General features: G+C 47.5%; 2 protein-coding genes across 2 annotated transcripts in view; both read left to right on the top strand.

The window, feature by feature from the left end:
- Positions 1–349: 349 nt before the first annotated feature.
- On the top strand, positions 350–9,746 carry EDEM2 (ER degradation enhancing alpha-mannosidase like protein 2). The gene is made up of 11 exons (XM_066198913.1): positions 350–506; positions 575–685; positions 758–797; positions 1,136–1,241; positions 2,345–2,470; positions 3,154–3,365; positions 4,497–4,638; positions 4,909–5,033; positions 5,724–5,868; positions 6,905–7,026; positions 7,950–9,746. The coding sequence occupies exons 1-11, from the start codon at positions 388–390 to the stop codon at positions 8,439–8,441; spliced, it is 1,740 nt and encodes a 579-aa protein (XP_066055010.1). The 5' UTR covers positions 350–387; the 3' UTR covers positions 8,442–9,746.
- Positions 9,747–10,848: 1,102 nt separating this feature from the next.
- TRPC4AP (transient receptor potential cation channel subfamily C member 4 associated protein) overlaps positions 10,849–23,774 on the top strand; it is a 34,613-nt gene continuing 21,687 nt past the window's right edge. Inside the window, exons 1-3 of the mRNA XM_066198733.1 lie at positions 10,849–11,032; positions 21,524–21,652; positions 21,901–22,017. Coding sequence (XP_066054830.1) covers positions 10,895–11,032; positions 21,524–21,652; positions 21,901–22,017 — 384 coding nt within the window. The 5' untranslated portion in view covers positions 10,849–10,894. The remainder of the gene's footprint in view (positions 11,033–21,523; positions 21,653–21,900; positions 22,018–23,774) is intronic.

Genomic DNA, 23,774 nt, shown 5'->3' with positions numbered 1-23,774 from the left:
CCCCGCTCGCCCCGCGCCCCCGCACCGCCCCGGATGCCGGCGCCCAGCGCTTCCGCCAGCGCCTGCGCCGAGCGCTCGCCGCTCCCATTGGCTGGAGGGGGGAGGAGGGACGGGGCCGGGAGGAGCGGAGACTCTTCCATTGGCTGGCAGGCGGGGCGGGGCTACAGACCTCTTCAATTGGCTGGTAGGGGCAGAGGAGAGGGGTTGGATATCTCTCCCATTGGCTGGAGGGCGGGGTGGGGCGGGGCCAAGGGAGGCGAACGCCGCTGCCATTGGCTGGATGGGGAGGAGGGGCGGGGCCAGGGCTGAGGCGGCGCTGAGGCGGCGCTGAGGGCGCTCGGGGAAGGGGAGCGAGTCCCGGTGAGGGACCGGCGGAGGGACGCCGCCATGCAGGGCCCCGGCGCGGCCATGCAGCGCTTCCTCGGCCCGCTGCTGTGCCTCTGCGCGCTGCGGCTCCCGGCGGGCAGCGGCGCGGCCGCCCGCGGGCTGGACGTGGCTTCCTACCGGTGAGTACGGAGCGGGCGGTGCGGGGCCCAGGCGGTCCGGGGCTGAGCGCGCCGTGCTTGTGCCGCAGGGAGCGGGTGCGTGCCATGTTCTACCACGCCTACGAGCACTACCTGGAGAGCGCCTTCCCTTACGACGAGCTGCGGCCGCTGACGTGCGACGGGCAGGACACCTGGGGCAGGTAAGGGCTGGCCGCGGGGCGGGGATGGGCCGTCCCCTCCGCCGGGTCTCACCTCGCTTCTCCCCTCCGCAGCTTCTCCCTGACCCTGATCGACGCCCTGGACACGCTGCTGGTGAGTAGGAGCCAGCCCCGAGGGCCCACAGCCTGCTCGAGGCCTCTGTGTGCCACCTGTACACCTGGATTTTATGCGGTGGTGCCAGAAGTCAGTTATTCATTGACCTAAGAATTTTCCTTTGCATCACCTCTGGGAGGGGTGGCAGAGCTCACCTTTCCTGACACCCTCTGGAGGAAAGACCTAAAGTGTGTGAAAGAAGCTTTTTGAAACGAGATTAAGCTACCAGTCAGTTTTTTAGTAATATCTGTAGTTAATGATTTCACAGCATAGTAAAACCGAATTAGTGCTCTTTGTTCTTCCATGAACTCTAAGCCGGATTCTCTGTTTCCCTGCAGATCTTGGGAAATGTTTCCGAGTTCCAGCGAGTTGTCAACGTACTGCAGGAGGGGGTGGACTTCGATATTGATGTCAACGCCTCTGTCTTTGAAACAAACATTCGAGGTGAGGTGGGGTTTGTGTTGGCTTTCCTTCCTCTCTGAGTCTCAGAGGTGGTGGTGAGGAGGTGGTCAGAGGGAATTTGGGATGCAGAGTAAGAGGACTCATAAACAGAGAGAAAAACCTCAAACAAGCGTCACTTCCTTTCAGTCTTTGCACATCCCTTTTCGCTTCCTGTCTCAACAAAAGCAGAAGTAGATGTGGCACTTTCAGTATTCTGGTGTGAGGTTTTCAGCTTTGGAATAAATTACTTTTTTCACCGAAAGCATACAGATTTTTATGCTTTGGTCTTTTGCATATACTCTCTTGGAGTAGAGGTTATCAATTTCTAGGATTTTTTTTTTCTTTTTTTTTTTTTTTCTTTTTTTTTTCTTTTTTTTTTCTTTTTTTTGTCTTCAAAATCATGAAGGTCTTTGGAGTCTTGCACCTTGAATGCCTGACTGCTTCAGTGCCATCCAGCTAAAAGACACTGTCAGGTCACAAAGCTGTTAGTTATGCTTTTGTGGTTTGTCCTGCCAAATATTTCTGTGCCAATTTTTGCAGCAGTGTAATTTCTCTGTGGTTGTTATGTGACCATAGACAAGCCTGTGAAATATCAAATATTAGCTAATATAGCTGTATTAGCTATATAAGTAATAGCTAACAGCTAAATATAGCTAATGACTCATAGCTGCTGTCACACAGAAATTCTTGACTCTTCCTACGAAAAAGAAATATATCATAGAATCTGAGAATGATTTGGGTGGGAAGGGACCTGAAAAATATTCCATTCCACCCCTGCCATGGGCAGGGACATCTTTCACTGTCCCAGAGTCCTCCAAGTCTTGTCCAGCCTGGCCTTGGACACTTCCGGGGATCCAGGGGCAGCCACAGCTTCTCTGGGCCCCCTGTGCCAGGGCCTCCCCACCCTCACAGGGGAGAATTTCTTACCAAGATCCCCTCTAACCCTTCCCTCTGTCAATTTGAGGCCATCATCCCTCGTCCTGTCACTCCACACATTTCTGCTGCCCTGCAAACAAGCAGCAAGAAACAAATCCCTCTTCTTCTGTGGATTTGCCTTCGCCTCATTCCTCCCCCCACGGTGTAATGATTGTGCTGTGTCCTTGCAGTGGTGGGAGGGCTCCTCTCTGCTCACCTGCTCTCCAGGAAGGCTGGGCTGGAAGTGGAAGCAGGCTGGCCCTGCTCGGGCCCTCTCCTGAGGATGGCTGAGGAAGCCGCTCGCAAACTGCTGCCAGGTGAGCCCCTGTCTGGTGTGGGTCACTGTGCTGGGCTCAGCAGCTGCCTGCTGCCTGTCATGGGAGAGGCACTGCTGCATGAGCCAGCTCCAGAAGCAGTCCTGTGCTCCCTGAGCTCCAAGCCCAGTGCTCCAAGTTTGATTTGTAGGGAGGATGTTGTTGTATGTGTGCATGCCAAGTGCTGTGTGTGCTTAGCACATCAGTGTGCTTGTTGCTTGTTGAGGGGAAATATATTTAATAGAAATGGTAAATAAAGGCTGTGAGACAGCAGCTTGTAAAGACAAGCAGAGGCTGCCTGATGTGCTGTTTGTGGGCTGCAGCTGGGCTGTGTGCCCTCGTGGCATGGCACTATTCCCCTGTGTGCAGCCATGGAGTGATCACAGCCTCACTGTTTGCTGGCCACTGTGTCTAGTGACCACCTTGCTTGGGCTGTAAAAAAATGTGGGGCTGCAGTCTGCTGCTGTGGCAAGGTGGGAGAGATCCCCAGGACCTTCCCAGGACTGTGTGTTCCTTGGGACACCTCTCTGAGCCTCCCAGGATCACACTCCACTTCTCATTTTGTTCTCTGCAGTTCCTGCAGACCCTCTTCCTGCCCGTGTGCAGTGGGATGTGAGGCCTGTTTGCTTGAGAGTCTGTTAAACACAACACTGAGCACCCTGTGACCCCAAAATTCTGTGTCTCAGCTTTCCAGACCCCAACTGGGATGCCCTATGGCACAGTGAACCTGCTGCATGGAGTAAACCCTGGGGAGACCCCAGTCACCTGTACTGCTGGAATTGGCACCTTTATAGTGGAGTTTGCCACCCTAAGCCACCTCACTGGTGACCCCGTGTTCGAGGATGTCGCCAGGAAGGCTTTGAAGGCCCTGTGGAAAAACCGCTCGGACATTGGGCTGGTGAGTGAGGAATGGACTCGGAGTGTGCTGGGCTGCTTTTTGTGGAGCTTTGTGGATGCAATTCTAAATAAAAAAACATCAACAGAGAGGCGATGGAGTTGGATAAACAGCCACAGTGCTCCTAACAGGGCTGAAGGCTCGTGTTTGACATTGTTCCTGAGCACCTGCAGCATCCCCATCCCTGAAGTGCTGCAGCAGCCCAACATTATCCCATTGTTCTGGCCCACACCAGATGTGGCTGGGAGACAAATGTCTCCTGCGGGGTGCTGCAGCTCTTGTGACAGCAGCTGGAGCGGATTAAATGAAAGGTCTGTCTGATGCCTGGTGGGACAAAGGCCTACGGAAGAGAACAAGAGCATGGCAAGTGCACTGAGATATTTGCAGCCTGTGCAGCTCTGGGGTTCAGCAATATCCAGAGCTGGCGGTGTTATCTCCATGTTCACTGTCTCCTGCTCTTTTCTATTGCTGCTTTTTTGACCTCTGTGAAGTGTTGGTGTTGCATATATGAAGTGAAACAGAATTATTTATGTCCTGTGTTTATTGCCACAAATTATCCATAGGCTGTGTGAAGAAATGTTTCCCTTTGTTTGCTCTGGGATTTGTTTATTTTTGATTTATACCCCAAATCCTCAGTCACTGCTGGCTTTTTTCCTGTTTGCTAAGAAGAACATGATTGTGTATTTAATTCTGCATCAGCTGGGTTTGTTCACAGGCTGAAGAGTGCCAGCATCTATGTAAATATTAACACAGCAGCTCTTGTGCCTTTGACATTCTTGGCCTCTGTGTCTGTCTCTGCAGCTCTCCATCTTTCTGTATTCTTTTGTAAGATCAGAATTAGGAGCAGACACTTCATGTTGGAATTGTGCATTTTTACAGTAGCATTATAACGTGTTGTTTTGGCCAGTGAAGTGTTGATATTGGAAGCATAAAATGTTCATTCTATATATAAAATACAGTATCAGCATGTAAATTGTATTTTCGGCAGTTTGTATTTCTCTGATGCTGATAAATATGTCCTGGTTGGAATGTGTATTCACATTGTGTATGTGTGAAACTGATGGTCTAAAGAAAAGGACCAGGATTTCTTGTGTCACTTCAAGCCCCTCTCTCCTTGTCCTTCCCTCCCTCCAGGTGGGGAACCACATTGATGTGGTCACTGCCAAGTGGGTGGCCCAGGATGCTGGGATTGGGGCAGGGGTGGACTCCTACTTCGAGTACCTGGTCAAAGGAGCCATCCTCCTGCAGGACAAGGAGCTGATGTCCATGTTTTTAGGTGAGTGTTTGTTTCCTGTGGGAAGGGGCCCAGCACCTGTGCCAGGAGGAGATGAAGGATCTAATGGGGCACGTTCACAACTGTTCTGAAGGCTTTGCTGAAATACTTCTGAACAGCCTGTGATAAGAGAGTTATCAAAGTGTGCAACCCTGAGAAGTCATTGAACATGGCTCAAGTGAAGAAGGGGCTTCTCTCATTCTTAAAAATAAGCTTTTTTTTTTTTTTTCTTTTTGTTACAGATGGCTTACCTACCCATCTGTTTCTTTACAGAATATAACAAAGCTATCAAAAATTACACCAAGTTTGATGACTGGTACCTGTGGGTTCAGATGTACAAAGGAACAGTGTCCATGCCTGTGTTCCAGTCCCTGGAGGCCTATTGGCCAGGCCTGCAGGTAAGAGCTGTCATACCAGCAGCATCTGGTGATTCTGTTCATCTGTCAGGGGCTGGTCTTCAAGAAGAAAGTTACAAATATAACCCTCATTTGTTCAGGTTTAAAAGTTTGGTTTGTTCTCTGGTGAAATGTGCAGTAGCCTGAGCCTATAGAAGATGATGTTGAAGAAAATGTTGGTTTTGTCTACAGTCTCTCATTTAGCATGACGGGAGGGCACTTTTGTTGTAGCAAGCTCCTGTGACAGTGGTCCCATAATCCAAATGGGAATGCAAGGAAAAAGAAACACACACTCCTTTTTCTGTCTCCTCACAAATGTTTTATTTGTTTGAATTTCTTTCTGTTAAGAGCTTTACTTTGTCATCAGTCTTCATGATGGGACTGAGACTTTGTTCTCCTAACTAAGAGATTGGATGCTGTGATTGACTAAACATTTGACTGAAGAAACACAACCTTCTTTAAAAAAAAAAATCAACCTTCATATTATTTCAGGTGTGGGAATGTGACCGACCAGAAAAGCAGCATTTTCAGTCTTACCTGTTGCCCCAGTTCAGTTACACCCCTCAGACCTGCTGAAATACCCATTTCTGTCGCTGGGTATTTCTTTGCCTAGAGCTCAGCAGTGTTACCGTATCAGTTCCTGGGCTGGTTTTCCCTCACTGCCATGTTTCTTTGCTGTTTCCTGTCTCTCAGAGCCTCATTGGGGATGTGGATAATGCCATGCGCACCTTTCTCAACTATTACACGGTCTGGAAGCAGTTTGGGGGCCTGCCCGAGTTCTACAACATTCCCCAGGGATACACAGTGGACAAGAGGGAAGGATATCCCCTCAGGCCTGGTAAACAGAACTGAAATTGAAAGGGACATGAACTCCTGCATTAGCTCTGGGCGGGAGATCAAATGTTAGTAACACCACAATTCCCTCCCCAGTTTTGCTCTGACTCAGTTCCTGCATGGATTTGAGCAGGGATTCTCAGAGTTAAAGCTGCACATTTTGTTTTCCCCCACTCACAAAGACAGGAAGGAAACAGGAAGCAAACCATAGTGTTACTATAGAAAGGTGGCCTGGTAACGAATTTTGTTCATGGTGTGGGATTTGTCATGTCCAAGTGTTAGATTGTGTGGCATGGGGTGCTTCAGTCATGGGAAATGTTAAAGGGACTGCTTGTGTCCTTTAAATTCAGGAAGTGAAAGTGAGTGTGAATAGACTGTTCCAGTTCTGCATCTAGGAGGGATTCTGTGTTGTCTGTGATACTGTAAGGAAATTATCTTTCTTTTTTTCTCATTTTTTACAACTCTGACCAAAAAAAAAAAAAAAACTTAACCTGATTAGTGGGTCCATAAATATAAATGAGAATAATTAACTTCCTCTTGGTCTGAGTGTTCAGGTGACATCCACACTGGACAAATCTACCAAAAATACTCATCACCCCTAACTATCAAAGGTGTTAAAGACCTGTTTCTTTAGTAAGTAAACACACCATGGTGCTTACATTTTCTGTATAGAGTGTTTCCACTGTATTGTTTAAAAACTGTATTTTGAGGATTGAATTTCTTGTTTGTAATCCTTTCCAGAAACATTTTTTTTAACTTTGACAACTGAGTATTAATCTTTTTGTCTCTTGCTTCTCTCCCACTCGCTGAATGTGGGAGGGAGCATTAGTCACTCTTACCTGAGCTGCTGCAGGCTGCTTAGAGGGAATTTCTTTGTAGCACATTCTTAGGAAAAGGAAAATCTGTGCTTGGAGCCAGGCAAGCCAGGCTGTTCACCTGATTATGCTGAAGTATTTTTAAATTAGTTCAAGGACTGGCTCATGTTGGCTGTGTGTATGGTTTGCTCATGTCTGTGCTGGCCGTGCTGGGGTGTTTTGCAGAGCTGATTGAGAGCGCCATGTACCTGTACCGGGCCACGAGAGACCCCACACTGCTGGAGCTGGGCAGAGACGCCGTGGAGTCCATAGAGAAAATCAGCAAGGTGGACTGTGGCTTTGCAACTGTGAGTGCTCAATCATCTCCCATGGCAGCTGAAGGGCTGCTAAAAGTCAGCTTTCAGAAGGTGTTCTCATGAGCGATGTTTTGCCATTGAGTCAAGCAATCATTTTGGGGAAAACGTGACTTTTTTCCAACAAGCCTTTTGTATTTCTCTGTGAAGCTGCTCTGATAATTGCTGGTCATGTTTCTGGTCATAGCTTCCTCACAGTGGGCCAAGTTCCATCATGGCCTGTTGCCCCAGGGCCCAAAACATGGGGAAGCACCAGAAGTCTCTCCTGCATTTCTAGTAGGTGTTGCAACTGAGCAGGAAGGCTCTTGTGCAGGCTCCTCCTGCCAGGTGTGTGATTCTGCTTTCCCACTATGCCTTGAAAATCTAATCAAATGCACAAGAAGTGCAGGGAGTGATTTCTATAAAGTTATTTAATAGAGGATTTCAAACATGCTATCAAGCTCTATTTTACGAAAAACTCTTCAAAAATACTGGCAGTAAGTAGGTAAAAACCTGATGATTTTTTTTCTTTAGTGGGGAAATGATGGGAAGCTCTTCTCCTTGCCCAGACTGAACTGAGGATGAGTTTAATGTTAGGAAGAAATTCTTTGCTGTGAGGGTGGGGAGGCCCTGGCACAGGGTGCCCAGAGCAGCTGTGGCTGCCCTGGATCCCTGGCAGTGTCCAAAGCCAGGTTGGACAGGGCTTGGAGCACCCTGGGACAGTGGAAGGTGTCCCTGCCCATGGCAGGGGGGTGGACTGAGATGGCCTTTAAGGTCTCTTCCAACCCAAACCATCCTGTGATAAGACACAGGGTGAGTTGGTGTCATACTGTGCTATTTCACTGAAATGAATTCCAAGCTGGTTTTACTTTTCTCCCTAAATTCATAACTTACAGAATTCAATGTAACTGTAACCCACTCTGTTTCTTCTCTTGTAGATCAAAGACTTGAGAGACCACAGGCTGGACAATCGCATGGAATCCTTCTTCTTGGCTGAAACAATCAAATACCTGTACCTGCTGTTTGACCCAGACAACTTCATCCACAACGACGGCTCAGACTTTGACGTGGTGGTGACGCCGTTCGGGGAGTGTGTCCTCAGTGCCGGCGGCTACATCTTCAACACCGAGGCCCACCCCATCGACCCCGCCGCCCTGCACTGCTGCAGGAGGCGCAAACACGAGCAGTGGGAGGTGCAGGACTTGATGAGGGAGTTCTACTCACGGAAGAAAACCAAGAAATTCACTTTAAAAAGAGCTCCTGACCGTGGGGAAGGGGAAAATGCAAAAGACCCTCAAGATGCCTCTTCGGAGAAAGCTGGAGAGAAGAGAAGCTCTAAGAAAAGCTCACACTCCCTCCTGAGCTGCCCCAGTCAGTCTTTTAACTCCAAGCTTGCAGTACTGGGACAGGTCTTCCTAGATAACACCTGATCCTCTTTGTATCATCAGTTTAAGTTATTGAACTCGTTTCAGATTCTGGGAATATATATTTTTATAGTTTCATAATGGAAAGTGTGGTACCTCACAATGTGAATTCTATTATGAAGTGAAACAACTTCCCATTAAATTCTGCTCCTGCTCCTTTCATGACTCAGATACCAGCTGTTCATGCTGTCGAGCTGGTGATCTCAAAGCAGTTGGTTGCAGTTGCAGTTGAATATCAAACAGGTGTCCAGGAAAAGAAAGGTCAACATGTTAAATATACCTTTTTTTACTGCATTTTGTGACTTTTACAGGCTTACAGAAAGACCCCAGCTTACTTTGTTCTATAAAAATGAGCCTGAGTTTCTCATCATAAGGGGAAAAGCAGGAATTACTGCAACTTCAGCTCTCTGCATGCTCGATCTTTTTTTCTCTGGCCACTTTATAAACATGCAGTTCCTCTTGAAAGATTGCTGCCCAGCGGAGAAAACCTATTTATTTTGAGGTGAAGGCTCAGATTTGTAGCTCTGGCAGTTCTCTTGGGCTTGGAGGATGGCATGGCAGGAGAGGAGCACTTGGAACATGGGAAAGTGCTCAGTCCCCGTTTCAGATCATTGTGGCTCAGCACTTCCTGCCTGAAAACCACTCTAGTAAATGTCCAGCTGGAGGGTGGACTGGGAGATGTTGGATTGATTCCACAGTCTGCTTGCTTTCTTTTTCAAGAATCTAACAAGCTTATCTCTTATTTCCCCATTTCCTTCCTCTTTCTAACTTCCCTTTGGGCCCCACGTATTTCCCTGTACCACGGTCAGTGCAGCCACCCCCGGGCTGCCCCAGCTGAGCTGAACGGGAGCCAGGCATAAGGCTTGTCTGCAAGGGGACTCAGCCCAGGCTGAAACTGCAGCTCTGAAACAGATGTTCACGAACCTCTCGGTGTTCAGCTGAGCAGCACATCCAAACCTTTAAATACATTATTCGTGTCTTTGCACCAGGTGTGTGCAGTGACCAGAAAAGGAGGAGTCACTGTGACCAAGAGGTTTTCTTTCTACAGGAAAAACAAAAAGGGGGGCAGAAAAGTGATGGACTTTCTTCAAGCCTGCTGAAAAAATGAGGAGTCTGCAGCAAGCTACACATAAGTTACAGTTATTTGAGTGGGGTAGAGGTACAGGATAAATAAATCCCTGTGAAATACTTAAATACAACTGGACCAGTGCCCACTCTGTGCTGCTCTGTGGTTGCCTTGAGAATATTTTTTTGTTGTTGTTTTGACCTGTACTGTGCTGTAAAGTTAAATAAAATTTCCATTTTATCCTTCGGGGTAGAAATCCTGTTGCAGTTGTGAATGAGCTGTGGTAAGAGACACTTGCAGTGTTGGCCAGGCATATTGAAAGGACTGGTAAGCTACAGACCTTCTAGTTGTGTCCTGCTTTCCCATGGCAGCTGGGACAGTGCAGGAATTCTGCACTGACAAAGCCCTTGCAGCCCTTCTGAGAGAGGAGCACCCAAAACCAGGCATTGTTGGACAACGATGAAGCTCTTGTTAGTGGCTCCTTGTTGTCACCGTAGGTTATCTTTTTATTTTCCAGCTGTTCACATCTCACATGCTCTTCATCGCTTCATCTGCAGAAAACAAACCCCAGGCCTTCTCCAACAGCTTTGCTCAGTGCTGGGTGAGGTCCCGGAACTCTGCATTCTCCCAGCTGTGAGGCAGAGGAAAACAATGGGACAGGAGGCAGATCTCCAGCTCATTAGATCCCTCCTGACCAGGGCATTTTGGTACCCTCATCCAGGAGCTTCCAGCAGCAGAACCGAGGGGCTGTAGGCTCAGGAGATGAGGTGGTTGGAGCTGAGAGAACTCATCTGCCCGTGGCTACTGTGAGTAATTAGATGGATCTTGATTAGATTCCCCGATTTGTCTGTGTTGGAAGGCATCCACGCGGATGATCGAGTCCAAGTCACTGGCCCAGAGAGGAACTGAAACTTTGGTATTATGACCAACTGAGCTAATCTCAGATTAGTGCTGTGGGCTGGTGGCTCAGAACAACACACAACAGCCTCAACTATCCCTTACCCAGTGTCGTTCCATCTTACAAAGCCTTTAACAGAAACGAACTGCGATCGGAGTTCTCGGTGAGCTTTTCTTTAAACGGAAAACGATGTGGGCTGGGGCCTTGCTGAGGGAAATAAAGGTATTCTAGTGGACATAGAGACATCCCGGTGGAAATAAGGTATCCTAGTGGACACAGAGGCATCCCGATGGAAATGAAGGCATCCCGGTGGAGATGAAGGCAGCAGGCGGGGCCGGCGGGACAGCTCCGCCGCGGCAGCAGCGCCCAGAGGCGCGGCCCGCCCGCTCCCCCTCAGCGGGCCCCTTCCGGCCGCCATGTTGCCGCGCGGCGCTGCGGCTGCGCGGGGCGGGCGGCCGGGGGAGGATCGCTGTTTGTGTCCCCAGCGCGGAGGCCATGGCGGCCGTGGCGGGGGGCGGCCCGGGGCCCGGCACCGCCGCCGCCACCGGCGGGGCCCGCGCCGCCACCACCAACATCCTGGCGCAGCTGCGGCACGGCCAGCTCAGCGGCCGCGGCTTGACCCGCGGGGCGCAGGTAAGGCGCGGCGGGGCCGCCCCGCGGCGCCTGGGCCGGGCGGGGGAAGCGGGGAGGGCCGCGGGGATCGGGGCCGGGGCTGCGGCGCCTCCCGGCCGGGCCTCTGGCGGAGCTGCGGAGAGCGCGGCCGGCCCGGCGGGGCCCGCTCGGGGAGAAGGGCCGCTCCCAGCCCGGGCTCGGCGCTGCGGGGCTCCCCGGAGGCGCTCGGGCCTTGGCCCGGCGCTGGAGGGGCGGCACGGGGGGTCCCGCCGCCTTGGGGCTCCGTGTGCCGCCCGGCCGGCCCCAGCCGCGCTCCGGGAGCTCCGAGGGGCAGCACGGGCGTCCGCCCAGCCCTTCTCCGCCTCTCGGGTCGGTGTGGCCTTCCCCGCAAAGAAAGGAAGCTCTGCCTGGGACTGTAACAATGCAGCGTCGAAATTTAAACGTATTTCCTGGACAAAGGCAGCCTCGTGGTGTTAGGGCTTAGGAGACATTTTAGCTCTGTAACGCAGGTGGTTTTATGAGGAACTGCTCCAGGTCTGTTTCTTATTTGTCATCTTTCCCAGTTGATGATGCTGGGAAATACCAAGGAATGAAATCAGCTCCTTCCTTACCCCGGGCCTGTGCCTGTCGTGCGCTGATGTTGGCTTTTTTTTGAGAAGCTCTTAATTTCTTTTTCCGGAGAATAATTGGCATTTTTCTTGCGGATTAAATGCAGAGTGGGGCAAAGACTTGGAAAATGAAGCATGAGATAAAGGTCTTGCATTCGGCTGCTGATTTATTGAGCTGAAGTGTGGAATAGAAAATGGCATTTCTCTAATTTAATAATGCAGACAACAGCATTTTCCTTCATAAACAAAGATTTTGAGTAATTATTAAGAGAAGATTTGTTTCATGCCTTTTCGGGACTACCTAAAAACAGGGGCCAGACAGAATTAAGGGAATAAAAAGCAGTTTTATTTGTTGAAGCACCTTCAGGTACATCCAGGGCAGACAAAGCCCCCCAGGGGCTGCACCCAAGAATGGACCACGGGTCACAGGTTTTCACACTTTTACAAGTTTGCTCCAATTACATCTTCAGGTAATGAAGTCATTTACCCCAAGTTTGCTCCCCCCAACTCACTTTTGTTTCCATCTCTCAAGGTCTGAGGGAGTGAGGGGTCCTTGATTCCCAGGCCTGGAGAGGAATTGTTGTGTCTGACCAAAACGGGGAAGCAATAGCTAACACTCTGTATGGAATTTAGAGTTATACACGATAAAGAATTACAGGATTCCAAATATATGAAAAACATAAAAGCCAAAGTCCTAAGGCATCATGTTCATCATGAATGCCTGTGCCTTGTTCTGTAGCAGAGAGGTAAAAAAGCAGGTGGTTTTTTTCAGCTCTTTTGTCCTTATTTTGCTGCTTCCTCAGCTGCAAGTTTGGTTCATCCTTAAGAAGAGCCAGTAATTTGCACGTATATAAACCTGGATTGACTCTTTTCCTTGGGGTTGCTTTAGGAGTGGATTTCCTACAGCACGTGGACAGACTTTGTTTCACTGCCTTACCTTGTCCACCTCTGCACTCTTCTTTCATGCACCTCCTCAGCCACTGCAATTTCAGTCAGGTAAACCTGTTCCAAACTTAGGCACCTCTGTTGTCTGCTGGTGCTTCCACCTCTGGGCTTTGCCTGAAAAATTCGGTGCTACTGTTTTCATTTTGGGCTTTTAAGCTTTTGTAGCAGTCAAGGAAACTCCTGTTGGTTGCATACACCTTATAATGCCCAAGGTTGAGGTGGGGTTTTGGTGCTGGGGTTTTGTTTTGCTTTACTTGAAAAATTTTGGCATCCTTGTGCTGCCCTGGGCGTTAAAGCTTGGGCACACAGAGCTCCCAGCACTTGATAAATGCTGTATGAGGATATTGTAAATCACCTTGGATAAGAGCACGGAGGGACAGGAGAAGGGGATTGGCTTCTCACTGCCAGAGGACAGGGTTAGATGGGATATTGGGATGGAATTCTTCTCTGGGAGGGTGGGCAGGCCCTGGCACAGGGTGCCCAGAGAAGCTGTGGCTGCCCCTGGATCCCTGGAAGTGTCCAAGGCCAGGCTGGACATTGGGGCTTGGAGCAGCCTGGGACAGTGGAAAGGACTGAATGAGCTTTAAGGTCCCTCCCAATCCAAACCATTCTGTGATTCACTTAAGCCAAGGCAGGGGGAATAACAACTCCCTGAATGATTCTGAACTTTTAAAATTTTGTGTCTCTGTACTTTCACCTTGAATCAGTTTTTTGTTTGTAGACGATCTAAATATAAACCGCTTTGATGTAACTTTTAAAGAAGCACTAGGCAGTTTTGGCTGGGTTTTTATTTTTTGTTGTTGTTTGTTTGTTTAAAGTTCTATATTTTAACAAAACATTTGCTGTTTTCATGCAATTGACTCCTCAATGGCAGAGGGGAAGCCCTTGCTTACATTTCTCAACTGATTTGCTCCTGCAGAGCCTGAGAGCAGGTCAGGTTGCTGTGTTGGGGGTGTAGAGCAAGTCATGAGAGTGTCCTTGAAGCTCTTTCTCGCTGTGTTTTGGAAGGAAGTTTTGGGTCATGTGCTGCCTGGACTGCACTGCTGGTGTCCTGTGAGGAGGGGAATCCCTTCTCAAGATGTTCATTCGGGGAGATTGGGGTACACAGTTCGAGGCTGGGGTGCCTGCCATGAGCAGCAGTGGCATTTCACCCTGAACAAAGCTTTGTGTACTATTCTTAGGTGATCTCAAGATCCATTTTTGTATGAGGAAAGCAGGGGCTTAGCTGTGAGCTGGGAAGGATCACTGTGGACAGGCCTGCACCTGAAAGTTCATCACTCTGATTCTGCAGGGACACAAAAGCATTTTTGACAGCAACAGCCCCCTGAATATCTGGCAGTTTGGAGGTCAGCTGAGGCTCTGAAATCTGTGTATTCCTGCTGTGCTCACCTACCCAGAGCCCTTGGCTTCCTTGCCAGTTGGTGTCTTGATTTATTATTAATAATAAGTTATTCAGAGAACGGCAACAGAGCTGGGGGGTCAGTCATATGAGAAGGGGCTGAGGGAGCTGGGAGAGGGGCTCAGCCTGGAGAAAAGGAGCCTCAGGGGGAGCTTGGGCTCTCCACAACTCCCTGACAGGAGGGGACAGCCAGGTGAGGGCTTGGCTCTGCTCCCAGGGAACAGGACGAGAGGAAACAGCCCCAAGCTGTGCCGGGGGAGGTTCAGGTTGGACAACAGGAGAAATTTCTTCCTGGAAAGGATGGTTCAGGCATTGTCAGGGGCTGCCCAGGGAGGTGGTGGAGTCCCCATCCCTGGAGATGTCCAGGAAACAACTGGATGTGGCCTCAGTGCTCTGGGCTGGCTGATGAGGTGGGGATCAGTCACAGGCTGGACTCTATGGTCGTGGAGGTCTTTTCCAATCTAAATGATTCTGTGATCAGAAGTTGATTAGCTAAAGCAGATTTCAGTAGGTACTGCCATTATTTGTTCCTGTATCCCTTGTATCCATATTGCTGCCATCAGCTGCTGCCCTGCACGCAAAGCTCAGTGTTGGTGTCAGATTGCATAACCTTGGATCAGGGTTTGCCCTGCCCTGAGCACAGAGCCACTGCAAAGGGCTTTGCAGGTGCTGGTGAGCCAGCAGCAGAGCAGCTTTCCAAAAGTGACACATTTCCAGTAAGGAGGAATGTTGGTTGTGAGGGGCCTGGTGTGTTGTCCTTCTTGGGGCACAGCTGTGCCGTGGATCACAGGCTCTGGGACAAGTTTTGTGCTGCTGTTCCTTGAAAGCCAAGAATGCTCTGGCTCAGCTGATCAAGAAGGTACACACCTCATCTGCTGCAAGCCAGCTGTGAACAGCATGGATATGGCATTTAGGTGCAGCTCGGGGAATCCTTGTAGACAGAGCAGTGTAATAATGGACTGACCAGGGATTTATTGAAGTGCTCCTGGTGCAGTCCCAAGAGCTGCTCTCACCCTGACAGGATTGCCAAGGCTTAGCTGTAACAGTCAGAATGGAAAAAAGGAGTCCATTTTTCCAGCTGTATTTCATGCTTGGCTATCCCTAGGAGCAGACACTTCCTTTAGCGGGATAGTCCTTATCCACTCTAAAAAAAGCTCTATGGAAAGAAAACATTTTCTTCCTCAGACATCCAGGTTTCCATCTCTTGCCATTGCAGGTTATCAGCAGGAGTAGCTTCCTAACCGTCAGTAAAGATTTTAGTTTTAAGTCAGCTTTTTGTTTCCTCCTTACAAACAAAGCACCAGCAAAACAACATTCAGTGAATATAATCCACTTGAGTAGCTCTAATTGTGTGGGTGTTAGCAGGCTTAGGCCTCTTCAGGGGAGGACAGTGAGGGAGTGTTGGAAAGCCTGGACGTGCTTTTGTTATGTAACAGGACCAGAGCTCTGTCGTGCACTGGAAATGCTCAGGAAGCGGCTGCGTTACACTTAAGCTGTGTTGTCTTAATTTTCTTTTTCGTGTGGCTGAAGATGAGTGAGAAGAAAAAGGTGGATGTGATACTCCTTATCCCTCTGCTTTTTCTTAGATAGCCCTACAGATTTTTGTTTTCTTTTAAAATGAATTAAAGAAGAAACTTAGGAAGTTCCAAGGAAAAGAAAGCAAAATCTTAGTTAATTTTAATATAATTATACTTATTAGTTGATTTATTTTTGATTTCTGTTTTTCTCTGAGAGTAAGGTCAGCAAAGGAAACATTAGTAGCTCTGTTCTGATCTGGTAGATCCTCTAGTGGGTTTGGAGAATTTGGTGGTGTCAGAGGTCTGTGTTGGAATTGTCCTGCTCTGGGAAGTGCTGTGGGGACTCGAGATTCAGGAGACCTGTTCCTTGTCTTGGTAGACCAGCTCTCCTTCCAGTTGTGGTGAGCAGAGCTGTAGTCTGGGAGCTATGGGCGTGGTTAGGCCTGGCTGGAAGCTGTGGCATGTTTGATCCCAGGACAGGGTGTCCCTGGGTTCATGCCTGGGTTTTGGCTTGGCAGGAGAAGGGCTGGGGAGGATGGAGAAACAGGGAATCAATCCAGCTGAGGGAATCTTGATCTGTGCTTGAAGAATCAAGGAACTGGAAAGATGCTGGACATAATTGCTCCTACATGAATTTCTCCCAGCAGAGTTTCCTTTTAGGATTAATATCTCTGCCCTGTTTGTGATCAGAGCTCAGCTGGTGACTGACCACAGTGTGTTCTGCCCCGGAGCTGCAGGGCTGCGGTTCTCAGCTTCTCCCTTGGAATGCTTTCCAGCATTGCTGCATGGGCCAGCAGCTGTGTTCCTGCAGAAGCTGTTGTGTTAAGACCAAAACTTGCAGGGTCATTTTCCTTGCTTAGAGGCTTTTGTGGGAAAAGTTGTGTGAGGAAGGACACAGCTTATCCAAGCTGATGGATGTTTGTTAGTGACTGGAAAGGAAAATGCCATACAGAGCTGGGATGGTGGGGCACTCCCCAAAATCCTGAATAATCATTCTCCTGGCAGTCTGTCAGAGATGACTTCTTAGGTTATTACTGCTGAGAGGAAAATTAAACATTTAATTGCACAGTTATTAGTTTCCTGAGTTTTTTTAAAGGTACAGCTTAAAAGACTTGAAGGAAAGGGTATGGAAAAGCTTCAATTTTATTAAAAATACATAGAGACCATGTGCTTGCATCTCTTTGTCAAGATCCATCATCTTGTGTCTGTTTCCTTTTAAACTTTCAAGACATTTGAATATATACTTCAGAAGTGCTCATGGAAAATCCCGGGAATGGAAATTCTGCTTTTCTTAACAGCTCTTCCAGTCTTAATGGATGGTTGCAATGAGAAATTGAATTTAAAACACCTTCTCAGTGATGTGTCATAGCTGTGAAGTCTGTCACAGCAGGAACCCTTCAGTGCTGTGAAGGATGCCTGGACACCTGAGTCACTGGTTTGGCTTTCTGAAAGATGACAGCAAACGCCCTCCTGTAGTGAGCACTCAGCAAGACAGTGAAATGTTTGAAGGGTAAAATGTGAACTAGAGACACAATTTTATCAGGAAACTGTTTACCCTTCCCTGGAGAGCAAAGGCAGGATGAGCTGCTGGTATTTCTGCTGCTGTCACCACTGCTGGGCCTTTGGTTTGTTGGCAGTTTTGGGAAGACACGGAGAGGTGTCACTGACCACAGCTCAGCACAGGGGTGGAGACAAGCTTAGGAAAATCAGAGATTTGCTTTGTAGGGCAGGGAAAATTGTCACGGTGCGGGAACAGAGGTGGGGGGAAAAATCCTCTCTGGAAGAGGAAGGGATTTGGGAGCAACTTGAGCTCCAGGAGTTCTCAGGGCAGTAAGAAAACGTTTAGGCAATGCTGGTAGCACAATGCTGAGCGCTTGCCAGGGCGTGGACACAGCAGGAGGGAAGAGCTGCTCCTGTGCTGCTGGAGTGGCTGTGCCTGGAGGACGAGCAAAGGGGAGGGGGACAAGTGAAAGGGAGACTAGACTGATCAAGGGATGGATTTAGGCAAATATTAGCATATCACTTAATGAAAATGCAAGTATTATTCATCATTATTTATTGACGATCGTGCAAATCAATGCTGTCAGGGGGGGTTTAGGCTGGGTATCAGGGAAAGGTTCTTCCCCAGAGGTGCTGGCACTGCCCAGGCTCCCCAGGGAATGGGCACGGCCCCGAGGCTGCCAGAGCTCCAGGAGTGCTTGGATAGCTCTGCCAGGGATGCCCAGGGTGGGATTTTGGGGTGTCTATGCAGGGCCAGGGGCTGGGCTTGACAGTCCTTCTGTGTCCCTTCCAAGTCATTTTTGGAAGGATTTAAAAGACACTAAGATTAGAAGGAAATTTCAGATAAATACTTAGAGTTGTGTGCAGTGTCTTTTTTCAGCCCTTTGTATACTGTCAAGGAAAATTATGCACAAAAGTTATTGAAACTGTATTGTCAGAAAGTGTTCCTATGGTAGCTATCAGTCTTTGGAGTAATCTCCTGGGAAATCCTGAGCTCCAGTTCCCTGGGAGTCTTTAAAGGGAAAACCACTCAGTCTGTTCTACCTTGCAGTCATGGCTGGGCTGGTGACACATTTTTTATCTCTGAATTTAAATCCTCTCCAAGGTCTCTGATTGCCCTTCCAGCAAATCCGTGGAGGACGTGGAGGTTCCTGGTGAGGTGGTGATCACCTGGCTGGGGAACAGCATTCAGGTGTAAAACCAGGATTGTACAGACAGCTTTGGGCTGGGACACAGCCTGGCAGCTCAGGATGAGCTGGTGTGTGCCTCTGTGTTGTCAGGGATCTGCCTGGAGCAGAGGAGAGCCCCAGTGTGCTGTCCTCAGGTTTCTCTGTGAGCCAGAACTGGGATGTGTTACAGCAATCTGGGAAGTGACCGTGTACAGTCCTGGTGTTTGTACCAGGTTGCTTTGCTGGACCTGGCTCTTACAGAGGTTTCTGTGCTGCTGCTCTTGTTTTCCCCAGAAGTGACCCTGACTCTGTTGTGTTCTAACAGCAGTAAGGTGTGACAATTTCAAACCCAGCTGGCAGCACTTGGGGAGGTCCTGACTTTTATAGGATACCTCTTCCAGCTGGGCTGCTACAGCCTCTACTTGCTAGATTATACCACCTTTTCAAGTTCTGTTGCAAGATTTCAGGTATTTTATCCAGAGTTTTTCAGTGAATGAAGAAAATCAGTGTTGGATTGCACTTTTTGTGCTTGAATGAGACCAAAAAATTCCACAGAGGAAAGGAGCCCCAAAAGACCGGTGCTGATTTTGATGACTATTCAGTAAAATTTCCCCAAAAAGAAAAGGATTTTTGCTTATAAATGAAAAGCATTGACTAGCTGCTGTTATGGAAAACAGGAGATGCAGTTTTTAACCAAAAGGGCTGTGAAGAAAGACAGCTCCACAAAGTCTGATTGAATTTTAATCCCTTCCCAGAATCCAAAATCTTTGCATTGGCAAATACCACCCGGCCACAATGGAAATATCCAGATCCGGGGTAGCCTCAAATACAGAGCAGGGACCACAAGTCAGAGCTTGCAGTGAAACCAAAGATGTGTTAAATCAAGAGAAAGAAAACTTTTTTTTTTTTTTTTTGAAAGCACTTAAATGATGAGGAGGTTAAGGAAACATTTGCTTCACTCTTTCAGAATTTCAGCTCTGAAAGTTTCCTGTGGCTGCCTCTTGGAGCCTGGGGCAGGGAGAGGCAACCCTGCTAGTACAGAAATGGAGATGGCTCCGATGGATCCTGCCCCAAACCAAGAAGCATACATGTGATTAACAATGTGGTGTTAAACCCAACACAAGGTTTTAATGTTAATTAAAGGGTTTGGCACTTTCCTGAGAGCATTTAAGTGCTGAATTCTGCTCTGTGCTGCTGGAACCTGAGACTGCAGTCTGTGCACGTCATCCCTGCCTGTGGTATCTTCCACATCAGCTGGAGCTGGAGCCTTGGACTCTTTCCCTGGCATTTTGCTCTGTGTTCTTTGCACTTTGCCCAGCAATTAATCCTCTTTCCTCCCACTGCCTGTGGGTTTGTCCTCCTCCCACACCTGGGATGGGGCAGTGGTAGAGCTCCTTTGGCTCCCTCTGTGCTTGGTATCTCAAGGGGAAATGGAATCTGTGACTTCCAAGGAGCTGACCCAGAGCCCAAATGATGAGAAGTCATTTTGGCTTTCTGGTTTGGTCCTCTGTTGTTTCACCTGCTTGGAAGGAAACCGTTTCATTCTCCAGCAGTGCTGGTTGATTCCTCTGATTCAGAAATCAAAAAGCAGGGAGAAGGTAAAAACTGGAGAGAATTTTGTGCCCCAGGTGTGCTTATGCTGCTTCAATCACTGCTTGTAGAAAGAAAACTTAGTACTTCAAGACCCTTGAAGTTCTTATTTACCTAAAAAATTAGGTATTTCATCAGAAAAGAATTGTAAGTCCTTGAGAATTTTACAAAGAGGGTGAGGACCCAAGTTAGCTACATTGCCAGGCTGAGTTCTCAGCTTGAATCAGTTTTCTGGTCTTCCTGTGTAACAAGCAGAGAAAAGGGTTAAATTCTCAGTCAGAAGTTGGATTATATTTACATATAATTGTCTAATCAGGAATTGAATGGCCCTTTGGAATTGTGCACTGAGATGAATCTGAGGTTGATGTCTTGGCTGAAAGAATGAGAAGTGAGATTTAAGGAGGTGGGAGGGAAATGTCACTAAACTACAGAAAGGTGCAGAATGAGAACAACGCAGGGGTGCGGGCCTGGCACTAAGAGCAAACCCATGAATGTGTCAGGGCAGGGTCAGGCTGGATTTCAGGGAAAGGTTCTTGGCCAGAGTTGCTGGCACTGCCGAGGCTCCCCAGGGAATGGTCCCGGCCCCGAGGCTGCCAGAGCTCCAGGAGCCTTTGGACAGCGCTGCCAGGGATGCCCAGGGTGGGGTTGTTGGGGTGTCTGTGCAGGGACGGGAGCTGGGTGATCCTGTGGGTCCCTCTCAGCTCTGGATTTTCTGTTTTCTAACAGCACCTTGGGGTGCTGACCAGAGAGGATTGGAGTTTTCTATTTGGAGGGCACATAAAACATTTATAAACCCGGCCAAAAATCCTTCTGGAACTGTTGTCTGCTTTACCTTCTCCTGTGCGCAAGGATAAGTCCCTGTGTTGGGGTTGGTGTAGTTACCTCTCAGCTATCAGAGAAGAAAGGAGTTAAGGTTTGGTCAGCATTGACTGGATGGTGGATTTTAGTTGAATGTCCTAAGCTCCTCCTTGACAAATCTCCTGGTGTTAACCTGGAAGGCTTCAAAATACCTTTTGTGAATTTAAAGCAGAATATTTTAGTCTTGTGCTACTACTTTTATTTTTTAGGTGTTAAACACAGTGATGGATATTAAGTTTTTTCTTTTACTTAAGGGAAAAAGGAGGAACATTGAAGAAAGTTTGGACAGCTCATGTAGCAAGTGCCAAGTGTTCTTTTTTGTGGTTGCAGCCTGTTTCTCAGGATAATGCTAGCCTTGTTCTGCTGATTTAGTTGGTGATCTCCATTTGCAACCAGCCCAAGACTACAGAGGGAATTTTCTCTCTATCTTTGATATATTCCTGCTTGTAAATTTCATGGTTTGGGTTATTGCTGTGACCAATAATAACTGCAGGGACTTGGCTGAGGAAATACTCCTTTCTGGCTGAATGCATCAAGTAATGAAGCCTTTCCATCCTCAGCAATCTACATCTTAGACCAGTGTAATTTGAGATAGTGTCAGGGCACCCATTTCCTCCTTCACTGACCTGTCAATTGGAGTCCTGCTAATGGAATTGTTCAGAGGCTAATGTGTTCCCATTTAAAAATACACAATCAATATAAAAGTACAGCATGAGATGATGTACTCTAAATGACATCTGCTTTAAGCCCTGTGCTGCTTAAGATCCTTTGCATCTGTAAAGTTCTGCAGCTCCCTGTCCTGGATAAATTGCTGCATGGAAAAAGGTACTGGATTTTGTAAGCTCTTTTTCCAGGAAGGTGAGGGGGTTATTTTCCTGGTTATGAAGCACTGGACACATGGCAATCACATTGTATCTTTGTTGCAGATCACAGAGGCCTTGTTGAAGGAGAGAGATAAACAGGCAAAGTGGAATGGGATCCCCCTGCTGTTGCAGAAGCTGTATGAGCACAGCCACCCAAACAGCGACTTCTCCCAGTGCCAAAGCATCCTAAAGGTACTGCCTGCACCCTTTCTCCTAAAGCCGGAGATAATGTTGTTGTGGCTTTCTTTAAAGTCTACTGTGATCATGCTCTATTAATTTTTTAAGCTGTCTGCATGATGGTATCTGTCCAAAATTGGCTGGTAAGAGCTGGGGATGCAGGTAGTGATTAGTCCACAGATAACAGGAGACAACTGTGTTTATACTGATGAACAGGGTTTAGTTTTTTTTGAGCCATCTCTTTATTTTTTCCCTACATGCAGGAAATTTCTCCACTCCTTTCGATGGAAGCCATGGTTTATGTCACAGAAGACAGAAAAGCTGCTCAAGAGTCCAGTTTTCCAAACACATACACCTTTGACTTGTTTGGAGGAGTCGATGTAAGTGTGTTTTTTCAGTATCAAAAGCTCTGCATGATAATCATCCCATTGAAAAATCTCTTCAGTGAGGTCTTTGAAGCTTCTAAGTACAAGCTACAGAATGACTATACCAATTTGATGTCAAGCATTAGAATTGGGCCACTTTCTGTTAATCAAAATAGGAAAAGGGTGTGTTTTTCAAGGTATTACATCCAAAGTGAGGTGTTTTGTTCTTATATGATATAGAATACTTGGCTAATTCTTTAGTCAGTCTGTTTTTACCCTAAAAAAGATGAGACCTTTAGTTCTGTATGAAGACAGTTTCAAATGATTCCTGGTTGTGAGATAAAACACAATTGGCATTGGGGCAGTGAGAATTTCACTTAACACTGGGGAATTTATGGCAGTTTAAGCATACCAGGTCTCTGTCTTAACCAGGTTGTCTGTGGTTATTGCTTCATCTGTGGCAAAGTTTTTGAGCAGAACTGTAATGTTTCTGTGGACATTCTGGCCATTTATCATTTTGTTTATTTGCTGTAATTCTACACTGCACAAATACCCATTTGCTCAGTTTTTTGGTGCCCGACTCTGGCTTGGCTTTCATTAGAAATGTATGATTTCTATTTTCCAGTGAACTAATTGATACTCCTTTTCATTTAGTTTAACTAAACAGATTTTGCTATTAATTTCTTGTCACACTTAGCTTGCTTTCACTTAAAGCTGCTGTTTATGTTGTTTTGAAATGAGAACTGGTTTAGTTGCTGCTGTCAGTTGAGGGCAGAAGCCTTCAGCTACCCAAGCAAATGAGAACACCATGAAAATGTTTTGAATTTCCCTTGTTTTTAAAGGGAAATAGTGGTACTTCTGTAGAAATTATTTTAACATACTGCACAGTATCTGTATGTGTTGGGGACAAGGTTTGGTTTGGTTGGTCGGGGCTTGAGTTTTTTTTTTCCCCTTGGGCTGGAGATGGTGAATATCAGATCCACTGTATTTACCTGGTGCTATGGTCAGAGATTTGGCCAGTAGAGGTGGGCTTATGGGGTTAAAGGCAATGATGGAAGCCAGTGCTCTGTGTTTTCAAATATCCTGCTGTAGGATTTGAAGGGGAAGGAGTTTGATCTGCTGATGCAGTGTGTGCCATGTGCTGATTTTATGTTGCAATATTTTGAGCTGTGGAACCTGAGTCACTTTGAAGGACAGAGTTTGCAGGGTACTCTCCAGGCTACAATGTGTTCCAGTTAAACTGTTTTTTTATTCTGATTGCCTTTACATGGAGGAGGAACAAAACCAGCTCTGTGGCTCCTCCCCTTATATGAATCCGTGTAAAATAACACCTGAGAGTGCAAATACATAAACCTCATGGATTTTATACCTGATTGTAACCCCATCCCAAGAAACACAATCTTATAATTCCCTTTCTGCTCCTTCTGCCTCTGGTGAGAGGCAGAAAACCCAAGAAAAACCCATAAACCCCAAACTCTGAGGTGTGCATTCTCCTCCCAAAACACAAGCCATTAATATGAGATCTGTAACACTGCAGTCATTCTTTCTCTACCCTATTAATGCTACAGCTGCTACTACAAATACTGCTAGAAAATGTATATTCCTCTTAAAAGGAAGGATATTTATGCCTATTTATTTATTTATCAGTGTTTTAATGTAACCTCCAATGATGTCAGGTGGTTTCCTCTGTGTCTGGATCAGTAGTTCATCAAAAGAAGGGTAACATTAAGATGGGACCAATAGATCTAGCTCTAAACTCTTAAGTATTTTGT

This window comes from Chamaea fasciata, unplaced genomic scaffold (genome assembly GCF_029207755.1).
Source record: "Chamaea fasciata isolate MVZ Bird 193981 ecotype frontalis unplaced genomic scaffold, bChaFas1.0.hap1 SCAF_17, whole genome shotgun sequence".
NCBI lineage: Eukaryota > Metazoa > Chordata > Aves > Passeriformes > Sylviidae > Chamaea > Chamaea fasciata.
This window is presented reverse-complemented; position numbering and strand designations above follow the sequence as displayed.

Coding starts and splice junctions, on each gene's coding strand:
- EDEM2 (XM_066198913.1), top strand. CDS start 388: ATGCAGGGCCCCGGCGCGGCCATGCAGCGCTTCCTCGGCCCGCTGCTG. Junction 686..757: donor GGGCAGGACACCTGGGGCAG/GTAAGGGCTGGC, acceptor TCCCCTCCGCAG/CTTCTCCCTGACCCTGATCG. Junction 4,639..4,908: donor GCTGATGTCCATGTTTTTAG/GTGAGTGTTTGT, acceptor GTTTCTTTACAG/AATATAACAAAGCTATCAAA.